This window comes from Oryctolagus cuniculus, chromosome 19, assembly GCF_051225735.1.
Source record: "Oryctolagus cuniculus isolate XC-2025 breed Fujian yellow rabbit chromosome 19, ASM5122573v1, whole genome shotgun sequence".
Lineage (NCBI taxonomy): Eukaryota > Metazoa > Chordata > Mammalia > Lagomorpha > Leporidae > Oryctolagus > Oryctolagus cuniculus.
The window spans coordinates 57,968,429-57,989,514 of NC_142885.1; the positions used below are offsets into that span (position 1 = coordinate 57,968,429).

General features: G+C 52.9%; 1 protein-coding gene across 1 annotated transcript in view; it reads left to right on the top strand.

Annotated features, from left to right (window-relative positions):
- XYLT1 (xylosyltransferase 1) overlaps positions 1-21,086 on the top strand; it is a 335,879-nt gene that overhangs the window by 291,098 nt on the left and 23,695 nt on the right. The window contains exons 7-9 of the mRNA XM_070064777.2: positions 7,856-8,072; positions 10,441-10,617; positions 14,421-14,683. Coding sequence (XP_069920878.2) covers positions 7,856-8,072; positions 10,441-10,617; positions 14,421-14,683 — 657 coding nt within the window. The remainder of the gene's footprint in view (positions 1-7,855; positions 8,073-10,440; positions 10,618-14,420; positions 14,684-21,086) is intronic.

Below are 21,086 nucleotides of genomic sequence, written 5' to 3' on the forward strand. Positions count from 1 at the left end.
TTATTTTATTTGTGTATTTATTTATTTGAAAGGCAGAGTTAGAGAGAGGCAGAGAGAGAGAGAGAGAGAGAGGTCTTTCATCTGCTGGTTCACTCCCAAATGGCCCAATGGCCAGAGCTGGGCTGATCCAAAGCCAGGAGCTAGGAGATTCTTCCAGGTCTCCACATGGGTACAGGGGCCCAAGCTCTTGCGCCATCTTTCCACTGCTTTCCCAGGCCATAGCAGAGAGCTGGATCAAAAGAGGAACAGCCAGGACTCGAACCAGCACCCATATGGAATGCCGGCACTGCAGGTGGCAGCTTTACCTGCTGTGCCATAATACCAGCAGGAAAATTATTTTGCTTCCCTATGGTTCTGTTCCTTCAATTGTGAAAGACTCAATGAGCAAATGTACAGTTGCTATGTGGAACAGGTTCTAGAATGTAGTGTGTGCTCCATCAATGGTAGCTGTCATTGTTTGTCTCCTGTCAAATGAGTGAAGTGAGAGAAAAGCAAGAATGGTTATATACCACCATACTGTCAGTGCATAGACTGCATCTGGAATGTGGGAGGTGCTTTCTAGAGCTGCTGAATGCATGCAGGCCCAAGCACACCTTGCTCTTCCTTCTCTTGCAGAGCAGACACATAACACCTAATTCCAGCCCAAGTCAGAAGGGGCACAGCCCACCTGAGCCTGACAGAAATGACCAACAGGGACCCTGTAGGGCTGCCAAACTGAAAACTCATTGAGCTGAATCCTTGAAGGCTCAAGGCTTGGAAAGACAACAGGGTTTCGTGCTCATGAGAGTTGGACAGAATTAGAAGGGAGGCCGTGTCACTCATCACCCCCACCACCAGAGTTATTGCTGTTGCTTAAAAATAATCACAAGAGATGGAGCGCCTGTAGGGGACTTTGGGCCCTGTCCTTGGTGCTGAAATATCATTGCTTGTTAGAATATAGGTTTCTCCTTTGCCCTGGGGGTGCCCTATGTACCTGTCTACCAGATCTCTCAAGAGAGAACAAGAAAGAGGAGTGTAACATTTCCAACTTGCTAGAGCATCTTGGACATTTGTGGGGTGCTCACCATGGATAGTCTCACTTAAACCTTCACATCACTTCTGGGGGATGGAATAGGTATTATTGGGATCACTATTTTCCACATGAGAATTGGAAGTGCCACGTGATTCATGTGATGAGGATTGACTAAGGTAAATAGCAGCCATGGGACTTGCATTGAGTAATCTGATTCCAGAGTCCTGGCCTGGCTTGTTCATCATCTGTCTGTAGGGTGAGGTCCTGTACACACTGCTGGCTGCTTTCATCCACTGTGGGTTTTCCTGCTGATTGCATGACTTCAGTGTTTTTACTAAAAATCTTTAGGCTGTGCTTATGCCAGAGGAGTAATCTGGGATTACCAAACACCAAACAGAAGGAGGGGAGATTAGGTTCTGGACTGTGTGACTTTGCATGTATCATTCACCCTCTCTGGATCTCGGGTCTTTTTTCTTTTGTTCTGATTTGTCTGGAGGATTAGCTATATTACCTGGTACTGAGATTCCTCCTGGCCAAAACATCCTAGAGGGTAATTTATTTCTTTTAGAACCTATAAAGGAGGAAGTCAGTTCTGGAAAATTCTACACTTGATGACTATGCTGAGACTGTAGCCAGGGAATTCACTGAATTGGGAAATGTCCTCACCATCTGCCTTTCCAAATATCATTTTTAAGTATCACAGGTACTTTCTTTAAGATTTATTTATTTGAAAGATAGAGTTACAGACAGAGCAAGGGAGAGACAGAGAGAAGGGTCATCCATCTGCTGGTTCACTCCCCAAATGGCTGCAACAGCTGGAGTTGGACTGATCTGAAGCCAGGAGTCAGGAGCTTCCTCCTGGTCTCCCCATGCAGGTGCAGGGGCCCAAGCACTTGGGCCATCCTCCACTGTCCTCCTGGGCCACAGCAGAGAGCTGGACTGGAAGAGGAGCAACCAGGACTAGAACCCGGTGCCCATATGGGATGTCGGTGTCGCAGGCGGAGGATTAACAAAGTGAACCACGGCGCCGGCCCCCAACCAACTCTTTTCCTCATGGTCAACACCCAGACTCAGTCCCTTCTCCCAGACTAAATCTCAGTCCCCAGTAGCTCCTGTGTCCCCAGGAACATTTCTGAGACCTGGGGAATTGGTTGTCTCCATTAACCCATAATTAACTAAAGCCTATATTTGCAGCATATCAGTTTTTGACCACAGTAAATACAGCCACCAATATCCCAATGCCATGAATATTTCATTTTGAAGATTGACTGCATAAATATTGTATTTGAATATTATGGTCTGGGACATCACATTAAAATTGCAAGACAGTGACATTATCCCATATAATGGAACATGAAATCAGAATGCTGATCAAGGGCAAGAAGAATTTTGCTAGTCCTCTCACCTGGTCTCTTCCTCCTTTCTCCTGAATAGTCTATTTTCTGTTTTCCATGTAGGTTTTTTTTTTTTTTATAAATTATCGAAAGGATAAAGTTTTAAGCATGAGTAAGTGCACTGAGTGGGCATCATTTATATTTATCACCAGCCAGCATCAAAATAGATTTTGTTTTCCTAGACACAGGGGTTTCCTTTAGTGGCCCTGTTAGAGCTGCGTTGGGTTCCAATAGGGTGGTGTTATGACCATAACATGAACACGGCCTCGCTGTTGAGCTCAGATTTTACACATTTGAAAAGATGTGTTAGGGAGAGACCAAGACTGGGGACTTTGACAGCTGGGTCTTCTGGTTGGTTCTGGTTGGTGCTGCCATTGTGTGTATGTCCTCTGTCTGTCCTTGGAAAAGTGGGCTCCCATGGGGCCCCAAACCCCCTTCCTGGGGGGTGTAACAGAGTGACGTATAGAATGTTGTATTCAGCTGCCTTCATACACTTCCGCTATCCCGCTGACCCCTGACCTTATAACCCAGGCCTGGCCCGACTTTGTCATTTTACTAAGGGGGAAACTAAGAGTCAGAGAGGACCCTTCCCTGCCATTCAAACTCTCCCATATTGTTGCAGGTAAAGCAGCCCTGCTCTGAGACAAAAAGCCAATTTCAGCCTAATGAAGTCGGTTCTCCAGCATCATCCCGCCATCACTATCTTGTTACACCATCATCAATTTTGCTAAGACTTAAATGTATTACATCATTATCTCCAGTGTGTAACCAACTTCCAGGAGCAGGTCCACTGCTCATGCAGGGGAAAGTGCTAGAGATGTGGGTGTACTAATGAGGTGGCAGACAATTCCCCTGAGCAGATGCCACTGGATTTGTGAGAGGCCCAGTGGGAGGGATTCGGTGTGACCAGCAGGGCAAGACCATGTCCAGCATCAGTACCCTTAATTCTCACTGTCACGCTGGCTTTTGCTAGTGTTGCTCTAAGAGGCCACCAGCATCTCTAGGCTTATAGTGACCCCGTCAAAAATCTTATAGAGGGGCTGGCGCTGTGGTGCAGTAGGTTAAAGCACCAGCCTGCAGCGCCAGCATCCTATATGGGCACCAGTTTGAGTCCCAGCTGCTCCACTTCTAATCCAGCTCTCTGCTATGGCCTGGGAAAGCAGCAGAAGATGGCCCAAGTCCTTGGGCCCCTGCACTCACATGGGAGACCCAGAAAAAGCTCTTGGCTTCAGATCAGCTCAGTTCCAGCCATTGTGACCATCTGAGGGAGTGAACCAATGGATGAAAGATACATCTCTCTCTCTCTATCTCTGTCTCTGTCTCTCCCTCTTTCTTTCAAATAAATAACTCTTTCAAATAAGTAAAATAAATCTTTTTTTATAAAAGTTATCTTTTAAAAAAACCTTACAGGCCAGCTCCGTGGCTCACTAGGCTAATCCTCCGCCTTGCGGCGCCGGCACACCGGGTTCTAGTCCCGGTTGGGGCGCCGGATTCTGTCCTGGTTGCCCCTCTTCCAGGCCAGCTCTCTGCTGTGGCCAGGGAGTGCAGTGGAGGATGGCCCAAGTACTTGGGCCCTGCACCCCATGGGAGACCAGGATAAGCACCTGGCTCCTGCCATCGGATCAGCGCGGTGGCCATTAGAGGGTGAACCAACGGCAAAACAGAAGACCTTTCTCTCTGTCTCTCTCTCACTGTCCACTCTGCCTGTCAAAAATAAAAAATAAAAAATAAAAAATAAATAAAAAGCTAAATGCCAAAGGCCATGTCTTGTATGGTTCCATGTATAGGAAATGTCCAGAATAGGAAATCCCTAGAGATAGAAGACGGATAGTCCCCATGGTCTGGAGGGAAGGGAGGATGGGGAGTGACTGCTTGGTGGGTATCAGCATGACTTTCACCCCCATTTAAAAAATACGACCACCACAAACCGTGTCACCAGCCCAGAGAACTCACCTGCTCAAGCCACACGAGCTGCTCTCCAGGCTGTGCATTTGGGTAGACTGTGCTGTGTATCAAGAATGTCAGTTTCCTCTTCTCCATGCAAATTCACAACTACCCTGGCACCACCTCCTACAGGAAGCCATCCCTGACCAAGCCCACAACATCCTTGCTCTGTTCCTCATTCTTCTAGATGTTCCCTGAAACTGCTTCAAGCTATGGTTCTGTGTGCCTATATTTCATTTCCTCTGTTGGACTGAGTTCTTGGGGAAGAGGGTCTGGAGTCTGTATTGTTTGCTGTCCTCCACTGTACAAGGCTGGGAGTGCAATAGGGTTGGGTGTGCATTGGCTTGTTTAAGAGTTGAGTTTACCCAATCATTCATTCACTCAGTGGATACTTACTTTGTTCCAAACACATAGTGATGGGCAAAAATAAGAATCCCAGCTCCCACGAATCTTATAGTCTGCTGGAGAAGATGGCAGTCAGAGAAGCACACAAATGTATGATAGCAAACTGAGTCCACACGTGTGTAAAACTGGATTAATAAAAGTACTGTCTCTGGGTTCTTCATGAGAGTTACAATAGGTAATTTGCACAAGTCCCTTGGAATGGTAATGCTTTCACCATTTTTCATAATGGGATGTTGTCACCACCACCTCCATCATGTATTACATCATTCTCTTCAATGAGTAACCAATGTCCAGAGACAGAGGGTGATCTGTCTGCTGTTTCACTCCCCAAATGACTGCAACAGCCAGGGCTGGGTGACACCAGAGCCAGGAGACTATAGAAGTTCTGAGGTAACCTTTCTTTTAAAAAAAAAAAAGATTTTATTTATTTATTTGAGAGGTAAAGTTACAGACAGATGGAGAGACAGAGAGAGAGGTCTTCCTTCTGTTGGTTCACTCCCTAAATGGTCACAACAGCTAGAGCTGTGCCGATCGAAGCCAGGAGCCAGGAGCTTCTTCCCAGTCTCCCATGCAGGTGCAGGAGCCCAGGCACTTGGGCCATCTTCTACTGCTTTCCCAGGCCATAGCAGAGAGCTGGATTGGAAGAGGAGCAGCTGGGACTACACCTGGCACCCATATGGGATGTCGGTGCTGCAGGCGGGGGATTAACCTACTGTGCCACAGAGCCAGCCCCAAAATAACCTTTCAATACCCTGGATGGCTTGGCAGTTTGTGAATGGTGGTGGTGGTGGTGGTGGTGGTGGTGGTGGTGGTGGTACAATGAAGATGGTGGTGATGCTGATGAAGGTTGTGATGATGAAGGTGGTTGACCATGGTGATGATAAAGATGTTGGTGGTGATAGAGATGGTGGTAAAAGTGATTGTGGCAAAGAACTACAACAGTGTAAGACTGGAGGAGTTAAGTTTTCAAGTACAATCTGATTGATAAATTGGAGCTAATTAGTGGGAAATGAGCTGGGAGGAAGGGGTAGATCCTTCCAGGTATGTCCAAAAGCCTGGACCAGAAGGCTGTGCACAGTAGTGGGCAGATGGAACAGGAAAGTTATGGTGATGTCACTGCAGAGAAACATTCATACAAGTGAATTTATAGGAGTTTGCAAAATCCAGGATTCTAAACATACATAAACAGCAGGCTGAAGAGCAGAGATTCCCAGGTTGGGAGACTTCTAGACTGTTAGCTCCCAACTAGATAACTAGCTCCTTAGGAACACAAGTCATCCTTCTCTTTAACCCCCACCAGAGACCAGCACAATGACTGACATGGTAGGTGTTCAGTGAACGCTCACTGCAAATGAACCTCAGAGTCTGAACCAGAGCCCTGGGTCTGCCCCTGTCCGCCCTCCCAGCTCACCCGCTTCACCATCTCTGTGACCCAGACAGCTTTGATTTCTGCAGCTACCACATAGGATACGCCAGCTTGGCCACTGCACAGCCTGCCTTGCAAAACCCTAAATGAAATGATTACGTAGATAATTGCTAATGTAGGAGTTATTAACCTGAGGTCATGGGGAGAACTCAAGGCATCTATGACCTTGGATGGGAAGGAAAGTGTATCTTTATTTTCACCAGATTCTAACTGAAATCATATCTGAATGTAAGTGCCAAGCCACAGCAGCGTTAGCAGTTAGCACTGACTTTGTCAGCAAGGAGAATCAGATATTTTCATTTCACATTGTAGTTCCTTCAGATAGCGAAACACACTGTTTGTGCTTCTTCAGAATTACAATAGTTATTAGACCTTCTTTGACATCTTGTTTTTTAATACATTGACATGCACATAAATTATCATACATTTGATGTTTTCAAAAAACTATTTCAGTGGCTGGTACTGTAGCGTAGTAAGTAGGCTAAGCCTCCACCTACAGCACTGGCATCCCATATGGGCACTGGTTCATGTCCCAGCTGCTCCTCCTACAATCCAGCTCCCTGCTTGTAGCCTGGGAAAGCAGTGGAAGATGGCAAAGCCATTTGGGGAGTGAGTCAGTGGATGGAAGATGTCTCTCTGTCTCTCCCTCTGTTTGTAACTCTGCCTCTCAAATAAATAAAAATCTTTTGGCCAGCGCCACGGCTCACTAGGCTAATCCTCCGCCTGAGGCGCCAGCACCCCGGGTTCTAGTCCAGGTCGGGGTGCTGGGTTCTGTCCCGGTTGCTCCTTTTCTGGTCCAGCTCTCTGCTGTGGCCAGGGAGGGCAGTGGAGGATGGCCCAAGTGCTTGGGCCTTGCACCCGTATGGGAGACCAGGAGGAAGCACCTGGCTTCTGGCTTCAGATCAGCACAGCACACCGGCCGTAGCGGCCATTTGGGGGGTGAACCAACAGAAAGAAGACCTTTGTCTCTGTCTCTCTCTCTCTCTCTCACTGTCTAACTCTGCCTGTCAAAAACAAGCTTTTAAAAAATAAAAAAAAAATTCATAATTTTGTATAGAATGTGTGAATCAAGAAGTACATGTATTGCTGTTGAGTAACTTTTGAGTTTGGTGGGGTTTGGAGCATTTTATAACCTTTTATGTTTTACTGTGTGCATTTAAGAGTTTTGTTCCTACACGAGGGATCGCACTACATTCACAGACTGCCTAGGCCTCCAGGGCATAGAAAAGTTGTTTCAGAAGCTCTCTAGAGACTCCTGGCTGCAGCCTGGCACAGCCCCAGCTATTGCAATCACTTGAGGAATGAACCAGCAGATAGGTCACCCTCTACCTCTCTACCGTCCCTCTTCCTGTGCCTTTGAAATTAATAATTGTTTTTAAAGTTCTCCAGAAAGGAAGATGGTGAAATGGGTGGTCATTGCCTTCTGACCGTGCTGGGCGAGTCCCTGAAGCTGTCCAAGCTTTGGTGGCCTCATCTGTAAAGTGGGGCCATCACAGCACCTGCCTCCCTAGTGAGGGACAGGAGAGAAACTGCACAGAGCCTGGCTGGGTCACTGGCGTGCCGTGCGCGCTCAGTCAGCCCAGCCCTGCTGCAGCCCAGTCCTTTTCCTTCGCCCCGGGGGAAGCTCTCTCCCTGAGGACACTTTTGAGCTAAGGGCTACTCTGTCTCACCCAGGTTCATCCGGAAGCAGGGCCTGGACCGGCTCTTCCTGGAGTGCGACGCCCACATGTGGCGCCTGGGGGATCGGCGGATCCCGGAGGGCATCGCGGTGGATGGCGGCTCTGACTGGTTCCTCCTGAACCGGAAGTTCGTCGAGTACGTGACGTTCTCCACGGACGACCTGGTGACGAAGATGAAGCAGTTCTACTCGTACACCCTGCTCCCCGCCGAGGTGAGTCTGCAGGGAGGATCTCCCAGCAGAGGGAGCAGCTGGCGCTGGCCTTTGAGGCAAAGATGTTGAATGTGGGGCAAGATGGTGCTGGATCTACCTGTGTTGGCCTCAGCTACCCGGGGCCTTGCAGCCCTCGGGAGGCCTCTGCCCACCCCGCCCCCAGCCCATCTCCTCAGAGGCTGTGGATGCTTCTGCACCAACCCACAATGCCTTTGTGCAAGGCAGAACCAACGGGCCTTGCCCAGCTCGACACACTTGGCCCCTCTGGGTTATGAAATCACCCCAACATGCTGATTTGGCTAGAATAAGACACTTTCCTGCCACTTTCCAGGAAACCATCGTTTAAAAAAATTACAAACTTCTGATATCCGCAGGGTTGATGGTACCCCTGAAACCGTGCAGTGTGTAACCTGCACAACTGTGCCCACCCTCTCTGCACACACTCATGTCAACTTTTGACGTCCTCCGCAGTCATCAATCTTGAAACAGCTACGTTTTCAATACCGACAATCCCTTCTCTCACGGGGGTACTGATCTGTCACTTCCTGGTAGAAAAGAGCATCCACTCCATTGCTTGCATTCCAGAAATCCCAGAGATTGTCATCACTGGGCTAGGTTTTACTATTCTGAACACATGTGAAGCAATCAGCTTTTAATCCTATTTCAGTGAAAATCACCTTTTCTCTCAATTCCAGTAACGTCCTCATCCATTATCTTGCAGGGAATTTCTGCATCATTATGAAAGGACACAGGGCAATTGGCAATTGGGTGCTTTTGCCCATGGCTTGCTGGAGAATATGTGCCTCGTCTGAGTTTGTAGACGAGTCAAGCTTAAACCCAGGTTCAAAGACATGTCATTTGGCTTCATGGGAAGACCAGCAGGGAGCAGCAGCAGGTGGAGCCTCATTTTTCCCACTCTCCCATTTAGAGGAGATACTTTTCGAGTTTGGTTGTTTTCATCCAACTTCCCACCACACTGATGGTGGCCGAAGCTGCGCATGCACTCTGGACCCCTCCCCTGTCCCAGCACGCGAGCCTGTGTATGCCAGGGTCTCTGCTAGACCCACCTCCATCCGGCTTCTCTGCCTTACCCCCTCTTTCCTCTTAGTCCACCTCCAGGGGCCTAGATTAGGAGAAGGCTGAAGGCTATGCCTATCCACGTGTAACAGAACAGCTTCCCATAGGAACCAGAGAGCAGGGGAAATATATTCTCCAGGTCGCTGGGGTTGTCATAGAGCAGTGTTGGCATAGAAAGCTCCATCTCTCTTTCCTGTGCCTCCTCATTCTGGCAATCTCTCGGTAGCTGCAGCCATTGTCTCTCCTCTCTGATGTCTCTCTCTTTTTTTAAGATTATTTATTTGAATACAGAGTTACAGAGAGGCAGAGAGAGAGAGAGAGGGAGAGAGAGATGTTTTCCATCTGCTGGTTCATTCCCCAAATGGCTGCAATGACCAGAGCTGCACCAATCCGAAGCCAGGAGCTTCCTCCAGGTCTCCCACGTGGGTGCAGGGGCCCAAGCACTTGGGCCATCTTCAGTCTTCCAGGCCATAACAGAGAGCTGGATTGGAAGTGGAGCAGCCTGGACTCAAACCGGTGCCCATATGGGATGACGGCACTGCAGGTGGTGTCTTTACCTGCTATGCCACAGCGCCCCACCCCTCTGTTAGCTCTTCACTCCCAAAATCATCAGATTATTTGGTGAGAGTGGCCAACCGTCCTTGGTGTAGGGAGAAACAATGGTGCCTGTTTCAGGACCATGGACAGAGAATAGCCGCACCCACACCTTCCTGGTGTTCTCACACTATGCTGGTGGCTAAGGCAGGGGGCACCTAATTGCCTCCCAGCCCCAGACTTGACCTCTCTCACACACAGGTGAAATTCCAGACCATCAGCCTGTGTTTTCACGCTGTCTTGGTCCTGAGACCTTTGGTTTCAGGTCCATTCTGGCAAAGCAAGAGTCCTTTTGGCCCAAGGTTTTCTGCAAAATTGCCCCCATGTTTTCCTCTGTTCCCCATGTGCTGACCTACCTGAGGGGCATCTCCTGTCCACTGAGCAGACAGGAGATGACAGGGTTGACAAGAGAGGTCTTGAAGTCCGATTGTAGCTGCTGGACACTGGGGCAGGACTGTTTAGGAAAACACTCAGAGCTCTAGACTTCCAAGTAGAATCAAGCCGCTCTCAGCAGAGTGTCCAGCCATACCCTGAGTTGGACCGGACTGAGAGCTGACCCCACATGCATGCAGAGAGAACATATGAGTCTCCAAGAAAGTCCTTCTCAGTCGCTGGTCCCCAGGAAGGAGTCCCCACGCCCAGCTCATTCCGGGGAGGCTGGGAGAGGGCTCAGGGCTGGCCTGTGTCTCCTCTGCAGTCCTTCTTCCACACGGTCCTGGAGAACAGCCCCCACTGCGACACCATGGTGGACAACAACCTGCGCATCACCAACTGGAACCGCAAGCTGGGCTGCAAGTGCCAGTACAAGCACATCGTGGACTGGTGCGGCTGCTCCCCCAACGACTTCAAGCCGCAGGACTTCCATCGCTTCCAGGTGAGCCCCGCTGCCCTGCCTGCCCCACAGCCGCACCTCGCCTGGAGCCCCTACAATTGTCAGGCCAGACCCGGAGGTCAGCTTGTCCCACGGTGCCTCGCTCTGGCTGTAGATAGTAACGGTAAAGCATCAACAACGGGCAACACCTCTTAAACGCTTACTCCAGGCTGGCGCTGCTCTAACTGCTGTGTCTGTATGGACTCATTAACCCTATAACAACCTGGTAACATAGGTATTGTTGTTGTTATTATTATTATTATTATCCCATTTTAGGGATAGGGAAATCAAGGCATAGGAAGCTCAGAAAACCTTACTCAACATCACACATCCCAAGGTATCTGTTTCCAGAGGCCATATTCATGCACTTCTCTGTGTTGCCTTTCAGCCAGAATTCCCTGAAATCTCTGAAAAAATATCTCTGGGTGTCAACTTGAGTGCCAAGGACAGAGTTTTTCAACCCTAGCCTCTAAACACTGAGGCTGCATCATTTTGTGTTGCAAGGAACTGTCCTATGCATAATAAGAGGTTTAGCAGCACCCCTGGCCTCTGCCTACTAAATACCAGTGGCATCCCTCCCCCAACTCCTCCTCCAGTTGTGACGGCCAAGAATGTCCTCGGATACTGCCGGGTGTCCCCCTGGGGGCCAGCTCACCCCCAGTTGAGAACTGCTGATCTCCAGCAAGGTCCAGGAATTTACCGCTTTAGTGTATTACCCTGTGGGACATTCTGATGAATTGCCAGGTTTGGAAACCACAGCGCCCTGTGAACTTGAAGGAGTAAGAAGCGGTAGAAATGTTATTACCTTCACAGCTGTCCCTGCACAGCCTAGCAATTTACAGTGCTGGGGAGAGCGGAGGCAGGAGGGTGGGAACCGCTCATCTGCGTCCCATGAACCCCGAGGCTGCCTCGGCCCCCAGATCCTATCCCGCATGGCAGTCTCCTTCTACCCCCGACTCTGCTCGGAGGCTGGGATGGAGGGGACCCTGTGGACTTCTCCCCCCGCCCCCCCTTAGCCACATCTAGATTCTAGCTGCAGAAAGCTCAGGGAGAGCCTGCAGAATAGTTAAACACATCACTCTGAGGTCACCAGAGCCACCACGTGGACACAGTGTGCCACTTCCTAAACCCCTAACAGGGACCCCCTGAGCAAGTGCCAGACTGAAAACCTGGCCAAGGCACTCTGCCCACCGCTGACAAAAACTGAAATGGCCCCTGGAATGCATGATGTTGGCACGGAGCTTCCAGCCTCCTAGCCTGGCCTCACAAGGTGTGGTCCACAGACCCAGACATCAGCATTACCAGGGAGCTTATTGAAAATACAGAATCTCAGCTGTCTCTAGACCCAGCTGAACCAGAATCAAGCCAATTAACAAGATCGCAGGCAGGGTGGCTGGGGTGCTACCAGGTTGGGTAAGCTCTGCGCCCGGCCACATGCCAGACCCTCGGTAGGCATCGACTTCACTGGGGCTGACGTCACTCCATTGTGCAGGCAGGGAAACTGAGGCACGGAAGGGCCACACAGCTAGTGAAGGGAGTATTTTGGGGATAGATGAGTGTCCTACTCCGGCGCTTCCAGTGCAGACTGGGTTTTTACCCCCAGAGCCTGCTGCCTTCTTGGTCACAGACAGGCACACAGCCCTCTTCCTGGTGCCTGCATGTCCTTGAGGTCCCCACCCTAAGTGGCTGCAGCAGGGGATCTTCCTTCTCAGTGGCAGATTGAGAGCCCCCCAGGGATGTCCGCCAACCCGTGTTCTCGTGGGAGTGAACTTGGGTGGCATTAGCTCTGCACCATCCACGTGGACAGAGTCTGCCGAGTAGAGGAGGGGCCGCAGGGGGATGTCTGACCAATTCCGAAGGAAAAGAGAAGAAACTGCCCCTTCTGTAGAGGGCCGGTGGCTGTCCTTGTTTCAAAGATCCCCATCCCTGAGAGCAAGTGGCCCAGAGCCTCAGCGTGGGACTTCCGGGAGCGCGGGAGGCAGCGTTCGCGTTGCAGCCCCAGCCTCCTGGGGGAAAGACTGGCGAACAGAGAGACCACATCAGGCGCCCACAGCGTGTTCTTCCACAGTCAACAAAGGTCAACAGTCTCCCCCGACATCCAGAATCAAGCCACGGCTGCCTGTAAGGAACTCGGAGTTCTTGTTCAAAGAGCCCTGAGAAGGAGCGCGATAAATATAGAAACATGCCCTTTGAGAAGCCCCAGCCGTGGTCAGAGGCTCACAGGCAGGGAGAAGAGGCTGCCCTGGTACTGAGGCTGGCTCTGCACCCCTCCGGAACATGGAGACTCGCAGGCCCCTGAATAGGTGGGCGCCTGGGAGCCAGCCGGGGGCTAGAGACAGTGTGTGCTAAGAACCTATGTGGTCAGACCCATTGTTTCAAGGTGGACGGGCTTGCTCGTTGCTAAAACCTTGCTTAGTGATTTTAAAGTATGTTTTTGTAGCAAATGCACAAAAAAAATTTCCAAATATCACTCATAGTCCTACTGTCATGACCTAATCATTGTACCACACAAGTGGGCATCTTTCCAAGGCTGTTCCTATTTATAGATTTCATCTTACAGGTGTCTGTTTCTTTATATACATATAGATACACACATTGTTTTAATTGACACACACATACGTGTTCATTTTTGTAGGGTACCGCTTGGTGTTTCAGTCTATGCATGCATTGTGTGTATACCCATTCTCAGGATGAGGACATTGAGGCCCCGAGCGTTTGGATGGCTTGCCCAGAGGCATAGACAGCTAGAAAGCAGCAGAGTGAGGTTTGCACTCAGGGGATCCCACCCATTCCAGTGCTTCCGTGAAGAAGTCAAGCTGAGCCTCCCACCCCAGAGAGGGGCCCCCAGGGTCGTACAGCAGAGAGGTGGTGGGATGTTTAGAACAATACAAAGGATGTTTATTGTCGGGGGTTTCCAGTTTCCAATAGCTCAATTCTAGAGGACTACAGGAAAAAAAAAAGTGGGTTTCAGAGCCATCAGATCTGAGTTCAAGTCATACCACTAGGAGAGTCTGTACATCTCGTTCCTCATCCGTGAAATGGGAAGACGACCTTTCCTGCTGACCCCGCGGGAGGACCCGAGCCACAGCGCGCACGCGCAGCGCCCCGCGGAGAAGCCCTGCTCCGAGGTCGTTAGCCCTGTTGTGCCCAGTCGTCCACTGAAGTGCAAACCTAGGTGCAGAACCCGAGAGAGGGAGGCGCTGCGGTGCAGTGGTTCAGCCTGTCCACGTGCGCGTGCCTGGGGGCAGGTCCCACCTCCGCCTCTGAGCCGGCTTCCTGCATGCGCACCCTGGGCCCCGGAAGATGACAGCTCGAGGACTTGGGCCCCTGCCCCTCCCCCAGTGCGGGAGCCCCAGAGGGAATTCTGGGCTCCCGGCTTTAACCTGCCCTAACCCTGATGTTGAAAGCAAACCGGTAGATGGAAGACCTCGCTGCCTGCTGTCGAGATGAGAGAGACGCGAGGCTGTAATCCCCTCCTCAGGGAATGGGGCTGTTTTACGTATGTCCACAGCTAGCAGTGTGCGATTTCATTTAGTAACAGGCATTCGAACGCCGCTTACCAAGTGCACATCATCCCTTTAACTGCATCCCAGGACTTCACCCATTCACTCCGCCTCCCACCCTCGTTCCAACCCATTTTGCAGATGAGGAAACTGAGAGCAGGGAGGTCCGCAGGTGTCAGAGCTGGAGCCTGGATGCAGGTGGCTGACTGGGGGGCCCTGCTCCTAACCACGGGAAAAGCTGGGGGCCACCAGCCCCTTCCCCATCGCTTGCTGATGCGGCCTTTTCTCCTCCCACGAGCACAGCAGACCGCCCGGCCCACCTTCTTTGCGCGCAAGTTCGAAGCCGTGGTCAATCAGGAGATCATCGGGCAGCTGGACTATTACCTGTACGGCAACTACCCGGCGGGCACCCCCGGCCTCCGCTCCTACTGGGAGAACGTCTACGACGAGCCCGACGGCGTCCAGAGCCTGAGCGATGTGGCGCTCACCCTGTACCACTCCTTCGCCCGCCTGGGGCTGCGCCGGGCAGAGGCATCGCTGCACACGGATGGGGAGAACAGTTGCAGGTGAGCCCTATCAGGGGGCCAGGTGCAGAGGGGGCCAGGTGCAGAGGGGCCCAGGTGCAGGGGGGGGCCAGGTACAGAGGGAGCCAGGTGCAGAGGGAGCCAGGTGCAGAGGGGGCCAGGTGCAGAGGGAGCCAGGTGCAGAGGGGGCCGGGTGCAGAGGGGCCCGGGTACAGAGGGGGCCGGGTGCAGAGGGGCCCAGGTGCAGAGGGGGCCGGGTGCAGAGGGGGGCCATGTGCAGAGGGGGGCCATGTGCAGAGGGGCCCAGGTGCAGAGGGGGCCGGGTGCAGAGGGGGCCATGTGCAGAGGGGCCCAGGTGCAGAGGGAGCCAGGTGCAGAGGGGGGCCATGTGCAGAGGGGGGCCATGTGCAGAGGGGGCCGGGTGCAGAGGGGCCCAGGTGCAGAGGGGGCCAGGTGCAGAGGGGGGCCATGTGCAGAGGGAGCCAGGTGCAGAGGGGGCCCAGGTGCAGAGGGAGCCAGGTGCAGAGGGGGCCCAGGTGCAGAGGGAGCCATGTGCAGAGGGGGCCCAGGTACAGAGGGAGCCATGTGCAGAGGGGGCCCAGGTACAGAGGGAGCCATGTGCAGAGGGGCCCAGGTACAGAGGGAGCCAGGTGCAGAGGGGCCCAGGTGCAGAGGGGGCCAGGTGCAGAGGGGGGCCATGTGCAGAGGGAGCCGGGTGCAGAGGGGGCCGGGTGCAGAGGGGGGCCAGGTGCAGAGGGAGCCATGTGCAGAGGGGGCCAGGTGCAGAGGGGGCCAGGTGCAGAGGGGGGCCATGTGCAGAGGGAGCCGAGTGCAGAGGGGGCCGGGTGCAGAGGGGGGCCAGGTGCAGAGGGAGCCATGTGCAGAGGGGCCCAGGTACAGAGGGGCCCAGGTGCAGAGGGAGCTAGGTGCAGAGGGGGCCGGGTGCAGAGGGGGCCGGGTGCAGGGGGGGCCGGGTGCAGAGGGGGCCGGGTGCAGAGGGGGCCGGGTGCAGAGGGGTCCCTGCCTCCTGCCCCTTCTGGGCCGCATGCTCCCACCCCTTGCTTCCTCTCTCTCTGCCTATGAATAGATTGCCTGCACCACCGTCCCAGTGCCCTGGCAGGTAGCCCTGTGTCCCCATAGTATCTGGCACTGTTTGTCTTGATGGACGGTAACCGTGCAACTGCAGACTTTCGGGGCTCTTTGTCCTGAGGGAAAACACCCAGGAACGCCTGCTCTCCCCCCACCCCCCAGTCGGTTCTCACTGTGCCTTCTCTTGTGTGTCATCTTTGTCCCACTCCTCCCTCTGTTCATGGAGGGAGGCAGGAGGAGACAGGAACTGTTGTGTTCCTCAGAACTCTGGAGGCACAGGCGAGTCTCTGCGGGGCTAGGACAGCGTGTCACACGGGTGACACAGGTGACACAAGTGTCCCTGTAGGTGCGGCGTCTGTATAAAGGGCGGGGCGGGTGACTACAGTCGACCTCAGCTCTGCTCACTGGCTCTTGCCCTTGAGCAAGGCCTGCACCTCTCTGAGCCTCTGTTCAGGTCAGAAGGACCCTGCCTGCACCATGAGGAGCCGTGCGGTCCAACAGCAGTCGTCCTCAGAGCGCGCTCCCTGTGCCACGCGGTCTCATTATTCCCTGTCAGAGTTGCACCTGCCAGGCGCTCGCCAGCACTCAATCTGGTGCTGGTCCCCCGGGTGCCGTCCTCAGTCACTAGGGAGCCTGCAGGGTGAGATGCACCTCGCGGCTCTCACTCTGCTTTCCTCGCTCACCGTCACCTGTTCCGGCATCAGAGTGTGTCCCGGCACCAGCTTCTCTGCCGAGCTCTTGAACTACCCCAAGTAGCCGAAGTCCCAACCTCCCGCGAGACAAAAGTGGCTCAGAGACTTCAGCTCCAACACACGCACTGCACGCAGCGTCAGTGCCTTGGGTCAAGGTCGCCAGTGTCTTCCCCTCTGTGTGCCTGGGCCGCACCATGTGTGTCCCCAGGACACAGCACAAGGCCTGAGACTTGGGAGGGAGGTGCCATTCAACAACAGTTCTAACGCTGGGCTTCCAGAATGGGTAAGGTAAACGATCGTACAGCAAATTCCAAAAGACACCCCCAATCTATTTAAGGTTGTTGGCGTTTTCTCCTGGTACTTGTTTTGAAATGAAGTGAGCCATCAAGCTGCCTCGGGCTTGGGTTTCTTTGGTTTCTTCCTCATTTTTTATTGTGATGGAACCATGGTGCCTCGCTGTGGGCAATGCCATGTATTTATGAGTTGGAGACAGCAAATAAATCAGGACCAAGGACCTCTAATCCCAGAGGCATCTGGGGGACAACAGGTGTACCAAGAACCTCGTCTCATCTGGGCCTCGCAGGCACATCGGGCCCTTCCAGTTGGAGTAAAACCTTTCATCAGAATAACATTCATTGATTTGTTCTTATTAGAAAACAACACATGTGGATTTCAGGGGTGTTGGAAGTGGCAGACGGAGAGAGCAAGAGTAGAAAGCCCGTTTGGGAACCCCTGTCCAGAGATGAGGATCTGTGTGTGTCAGCACAGGTCCCCAAGTTCAGGTGCCCTCCAGGGCCAGGTGGGTAGCGTGTGTCACTCAGCGTGGCCCCTGCAGGATGGGCTGAGAGCTGTGTCTGGAAGGCCATTTCTGGGAATTACACTTGGAGTGACAGCCGGTTCTCTTGAGTTTTCAAGAGAAATCAAAAATCCAGATTTTTATGTGAATTTCCTAATTTTTTTCAGCACCTAATTTTTTTTATTTAAATAATAGGAAAAAAAAAACACATTTGGGCCAAAGGAATGTACCTGCAGTATCCTGGAGATAACTTTTAAAAGATTTATTTATGGGGCCATGCTGTGGCGTAGCGGGTAAAATTGCTGCTTGCAATGCTGGCATCCCATATGGGTGTTGGTTCAAGTCCCGGCTGCTCCACTTCTGACCCAGCTCTCTGTGATGGCCTGGGAAAGCAGTAGAAGATGGCCAAAGTGTTTGGGCCCCTGCACCCACATGGGAGACTCAGAAGAAGTTACTGGCTCCTGGCTTTGGATCAGCCCGACTCTGACCATTGTGGCCAACTGGGGAGTGAACCAGCGGATGGAAGACCTCTCTCTTTCTCTCTGCCTCTCCTCTCTCTGTGCAGCTCTGACTTTCAAATAAATAAATAAGTCTTTTTTTAAAAAAAGGAAATTTATTTTTTTTTATTTGGAAGGTAGAGAGAGAGAGAGGTCTTCCATCCACTGGTTCACTCCCCAGATGGCTATAACAATCAAGGCTTGGCCAGGGCAAAGCCAGGAACCAGGAGCTTCATCCAAGCCGCCCACCTGAGTGGAAGGAACCCAGGTGTGTGCGCCACCATCTGCTGCCTCCCGGGGACATGAGGGTGGAGCTGGAGCAGAAGTGGAGGAGCTGGTACATGCTCCAGGCTCCCCGCCGTGGGGTGTGCGTGCCTCAGGCGGTGGCGTCAGCTGCCGGGCCACAGCCTCCTCCCTGTCGCTTTCTGCACTGCGTCTTGAGTCTTTCTCTTCCCCAGAAGTCACAGTTCCAGTGACATAAACCTCAAGTGCAGTCGAGAGGAGGCACCAGAGAGGTTTAGGCACCCTTGGTGTTCCTTAGAGGAAACTCTTCTAGAAGTTTCACCCATTGAGCAGCTGTTGATTGGGCATCTTCCAAGTGTCAGACTCTGTTAGGCGTGGGGCATGCATCCACAGCCCAAATGGATCAGGCCCCGGAACCCAAGGCCCTCACATTCTAATGTGAAGACAGACAGTACCTAAGCATTAGGAAACCAGAACAAAAGGCCAATAAAAGTAAATGCTGAGGCCGAAAGTCGAGTCACATGACAGTAATGAGCCAATCAGCGTTCAAGGACGTGGTCTCCAGCGTGGTGGTGGTAAAGCTAAGACCATGCACCTGGAAGGAGAGGCGTGCATTCCAGCGGAGAGAACACCCTGTGCAAACGCCCTGGGGTGGAGAGCAGCTGTTCATGTGTTGCAGAATCCAAACTGATTCCCTTGCGGCTAGAGGATCGCGGACTAGGGCAACCAGAGAAAGAGACAAGGGCCTGGTAGACCAGGGAAGGAGTTTGGATTCTGTTGCAAGCATTGAGCAAAGCCCTTACAGGGCCGGCGCCGCGGCTCACTAGGCTAATCCTCCGCCTGCGGCACCGGCACACCGGGTTCTAGTCCTGGTCGGGGCGCCGGATTCTGTCCCGGTTGCCCCTCTTCCAGGCCAGCTCTCTGCTGTGGCCCGGGAGTGCAGTGGAGGATGGCCCAAGTCCTTGGGCCCTGCACCCCATGGGAGAGCAGGAAAAGCACCTGGCTCCTGCCGTCAGATCAGCGCAGTGCACCGACCACAGTGCACCGGCTGCGGTGGCCACTGGAGGGTGAACCAACGGCAAAGGAAGACCTTTCTCTCTGTCTCTCTCTCTGTCCACTCTGCCTGTCAAAAAAAAAAAAAAAAAAAAGCAGCCCTTACGGCACTGAACAGGGACTGATGGACGTGGCTGTTGTGAGACTGGGTTGCAGTGGATAGGGAGAGGGACAGGAGAGGGGGTCCTGCAGAGCTCCGGGTGGGGCCTGATCCTGGAGCAGGACACGGGCCGAGGGAGAGCAGAGGACGGGTTCGGGTGGGAACAACAGAATTCCCTGATAGAAAAGGGAGGAAAAACCAGCCGAGGTGAACACCTCGGGTTCTAGAATGTGCAACACAGCGCTCATTTTCGTGTCCCCCCCCCCCCAATATCCCATACAACCTCTCACTTCTTTCTGGAAGCTCGTTCTTTCTTTGATTCCCAAGACTCAAGCGCACCTGCCTGCCTTCCTGCCCCGCCTTACAGGTCACACACTGGCAGTGCGTCACACATCTGTTGTCATGCTAATGCCACACAGCGCGTGCACACACACACACACACACACCCCAGATCAGCATGTCAGTGAGCAGCCTTGGCATTGTGCTTACATGTGCAGGTCAGGCGGGCAGGCTCCTCCATCCAGGCTGGCTGCACTGCTGCACCTGCCGCCAGCCACAGATCAGGACAGCAGCTCTGTTGCCCGGGCTCTGAACTGGCTGACCTGGGATGGCTTTGGGTAACTCGATCCTGTTCCCAATGCCTCGCCCTCTGCCAGGCGTGCTCTCCTAAAGCAGGAGGGGCATTGGAAATGTGGAGGGCTTCTTGAGGCTTGACAGCAGCACGGGCCAGCGCTGTCCCCTCCCCAAGTCCAGATCCAAGCATGCTTGCACGGGCCAGGAACACGGAGATCCGAAGATGGTGCAGGCTGTTCATGTAGAGCCCACAGAGGCGTCCCAGTCACAGGCAGTGACGGCAGGGGACGTGGCGACTCCGGAAGGCAGCTTCCCTGGCCCTTACAAATGGACGTGAAGACTGGAAACTCCAGATTGAGGCCAGAGGGAAGGCCTGCGCTGTGGAATGTGGTTACTAAGGAGCCAGGATCGCGCTGTTAGTGCTATGCAAAAGTAGCAGCTTTGATTTTCCAAGGAGGGAGGATGAGGAGCTGCCTTGTTCCGTGCTCCCTCAGCTTCTCCGGGCATCTCTGCTGACCTTGGCAGCAGGGCATCACAGACCAGAGACGTGAGGCACGCCCGCTGGATCAGGCGGGGGTGGGGAAACAGCGGTGAAGCCCAGGGAGAGTGTGTATCCTACAGAAACGACGTGTGGATTTTAAAGTTTTTGCACTGCAATAGTTCCATTTTCCATGAATTTCTTTTTATGTAAACATGTGTATGTGTCTGCATTTCTTTCAAATTGGCAAAACTTTTTTTTTTTTTTGACAGGCGGAGTGGACAGTGAGAGAGAGAAAAAGGTCTTCCTTTTCCTTTGGTTCACCCCCCAATGGCCGCTGCGGCCGGCGCACCACGCTGATCCGAAGCCAGGAGCCAGGTGCTTCCTCCTGGTCTCCCATGTGGGTGCAGGGCCCAAGCACTTGGGCCATCCTCCACTGCACTCCCAGGCCACAGCAGAGAGCTGGCCTGGAAGAGGGGCAACCGGGACAGAATCCGGCGCCCCGACCGGGACTAGAACCCGGTGTGCCGGCGCCGCAGGCGGAGGATTAGCCTAGTGAGCCGCGGCACTGGCTGGCAAAACTTTTTAAAAGTTTTATTTGTTTTTATTTTAAAGGCAGAGTGATGGAGACAGAGAGATTTTCCACACTCAGGTTCACTCCCCAAATTGCCTCAATACCAGCACTGGGCCAGGCCAAAGTCAGGAACCCAGGACTCGATCCAGGCTCCCACGTAAGAAACTAAGACCTTGAGCCATTGCCTGCCGCCTCCCAGGTGCACATTGGCAGGAAGCTGGATTGGGAGCCAGGCAGGGACTCCAGCCCAGCACTCTGATGCCGGTGTCCAAATTGGTGTCTTCAATGCTGTGCCAAAAACTTGCCCTGAAGGTTGGTGGTAATTTTGCAAGATGATGCCCCCTGTTGGT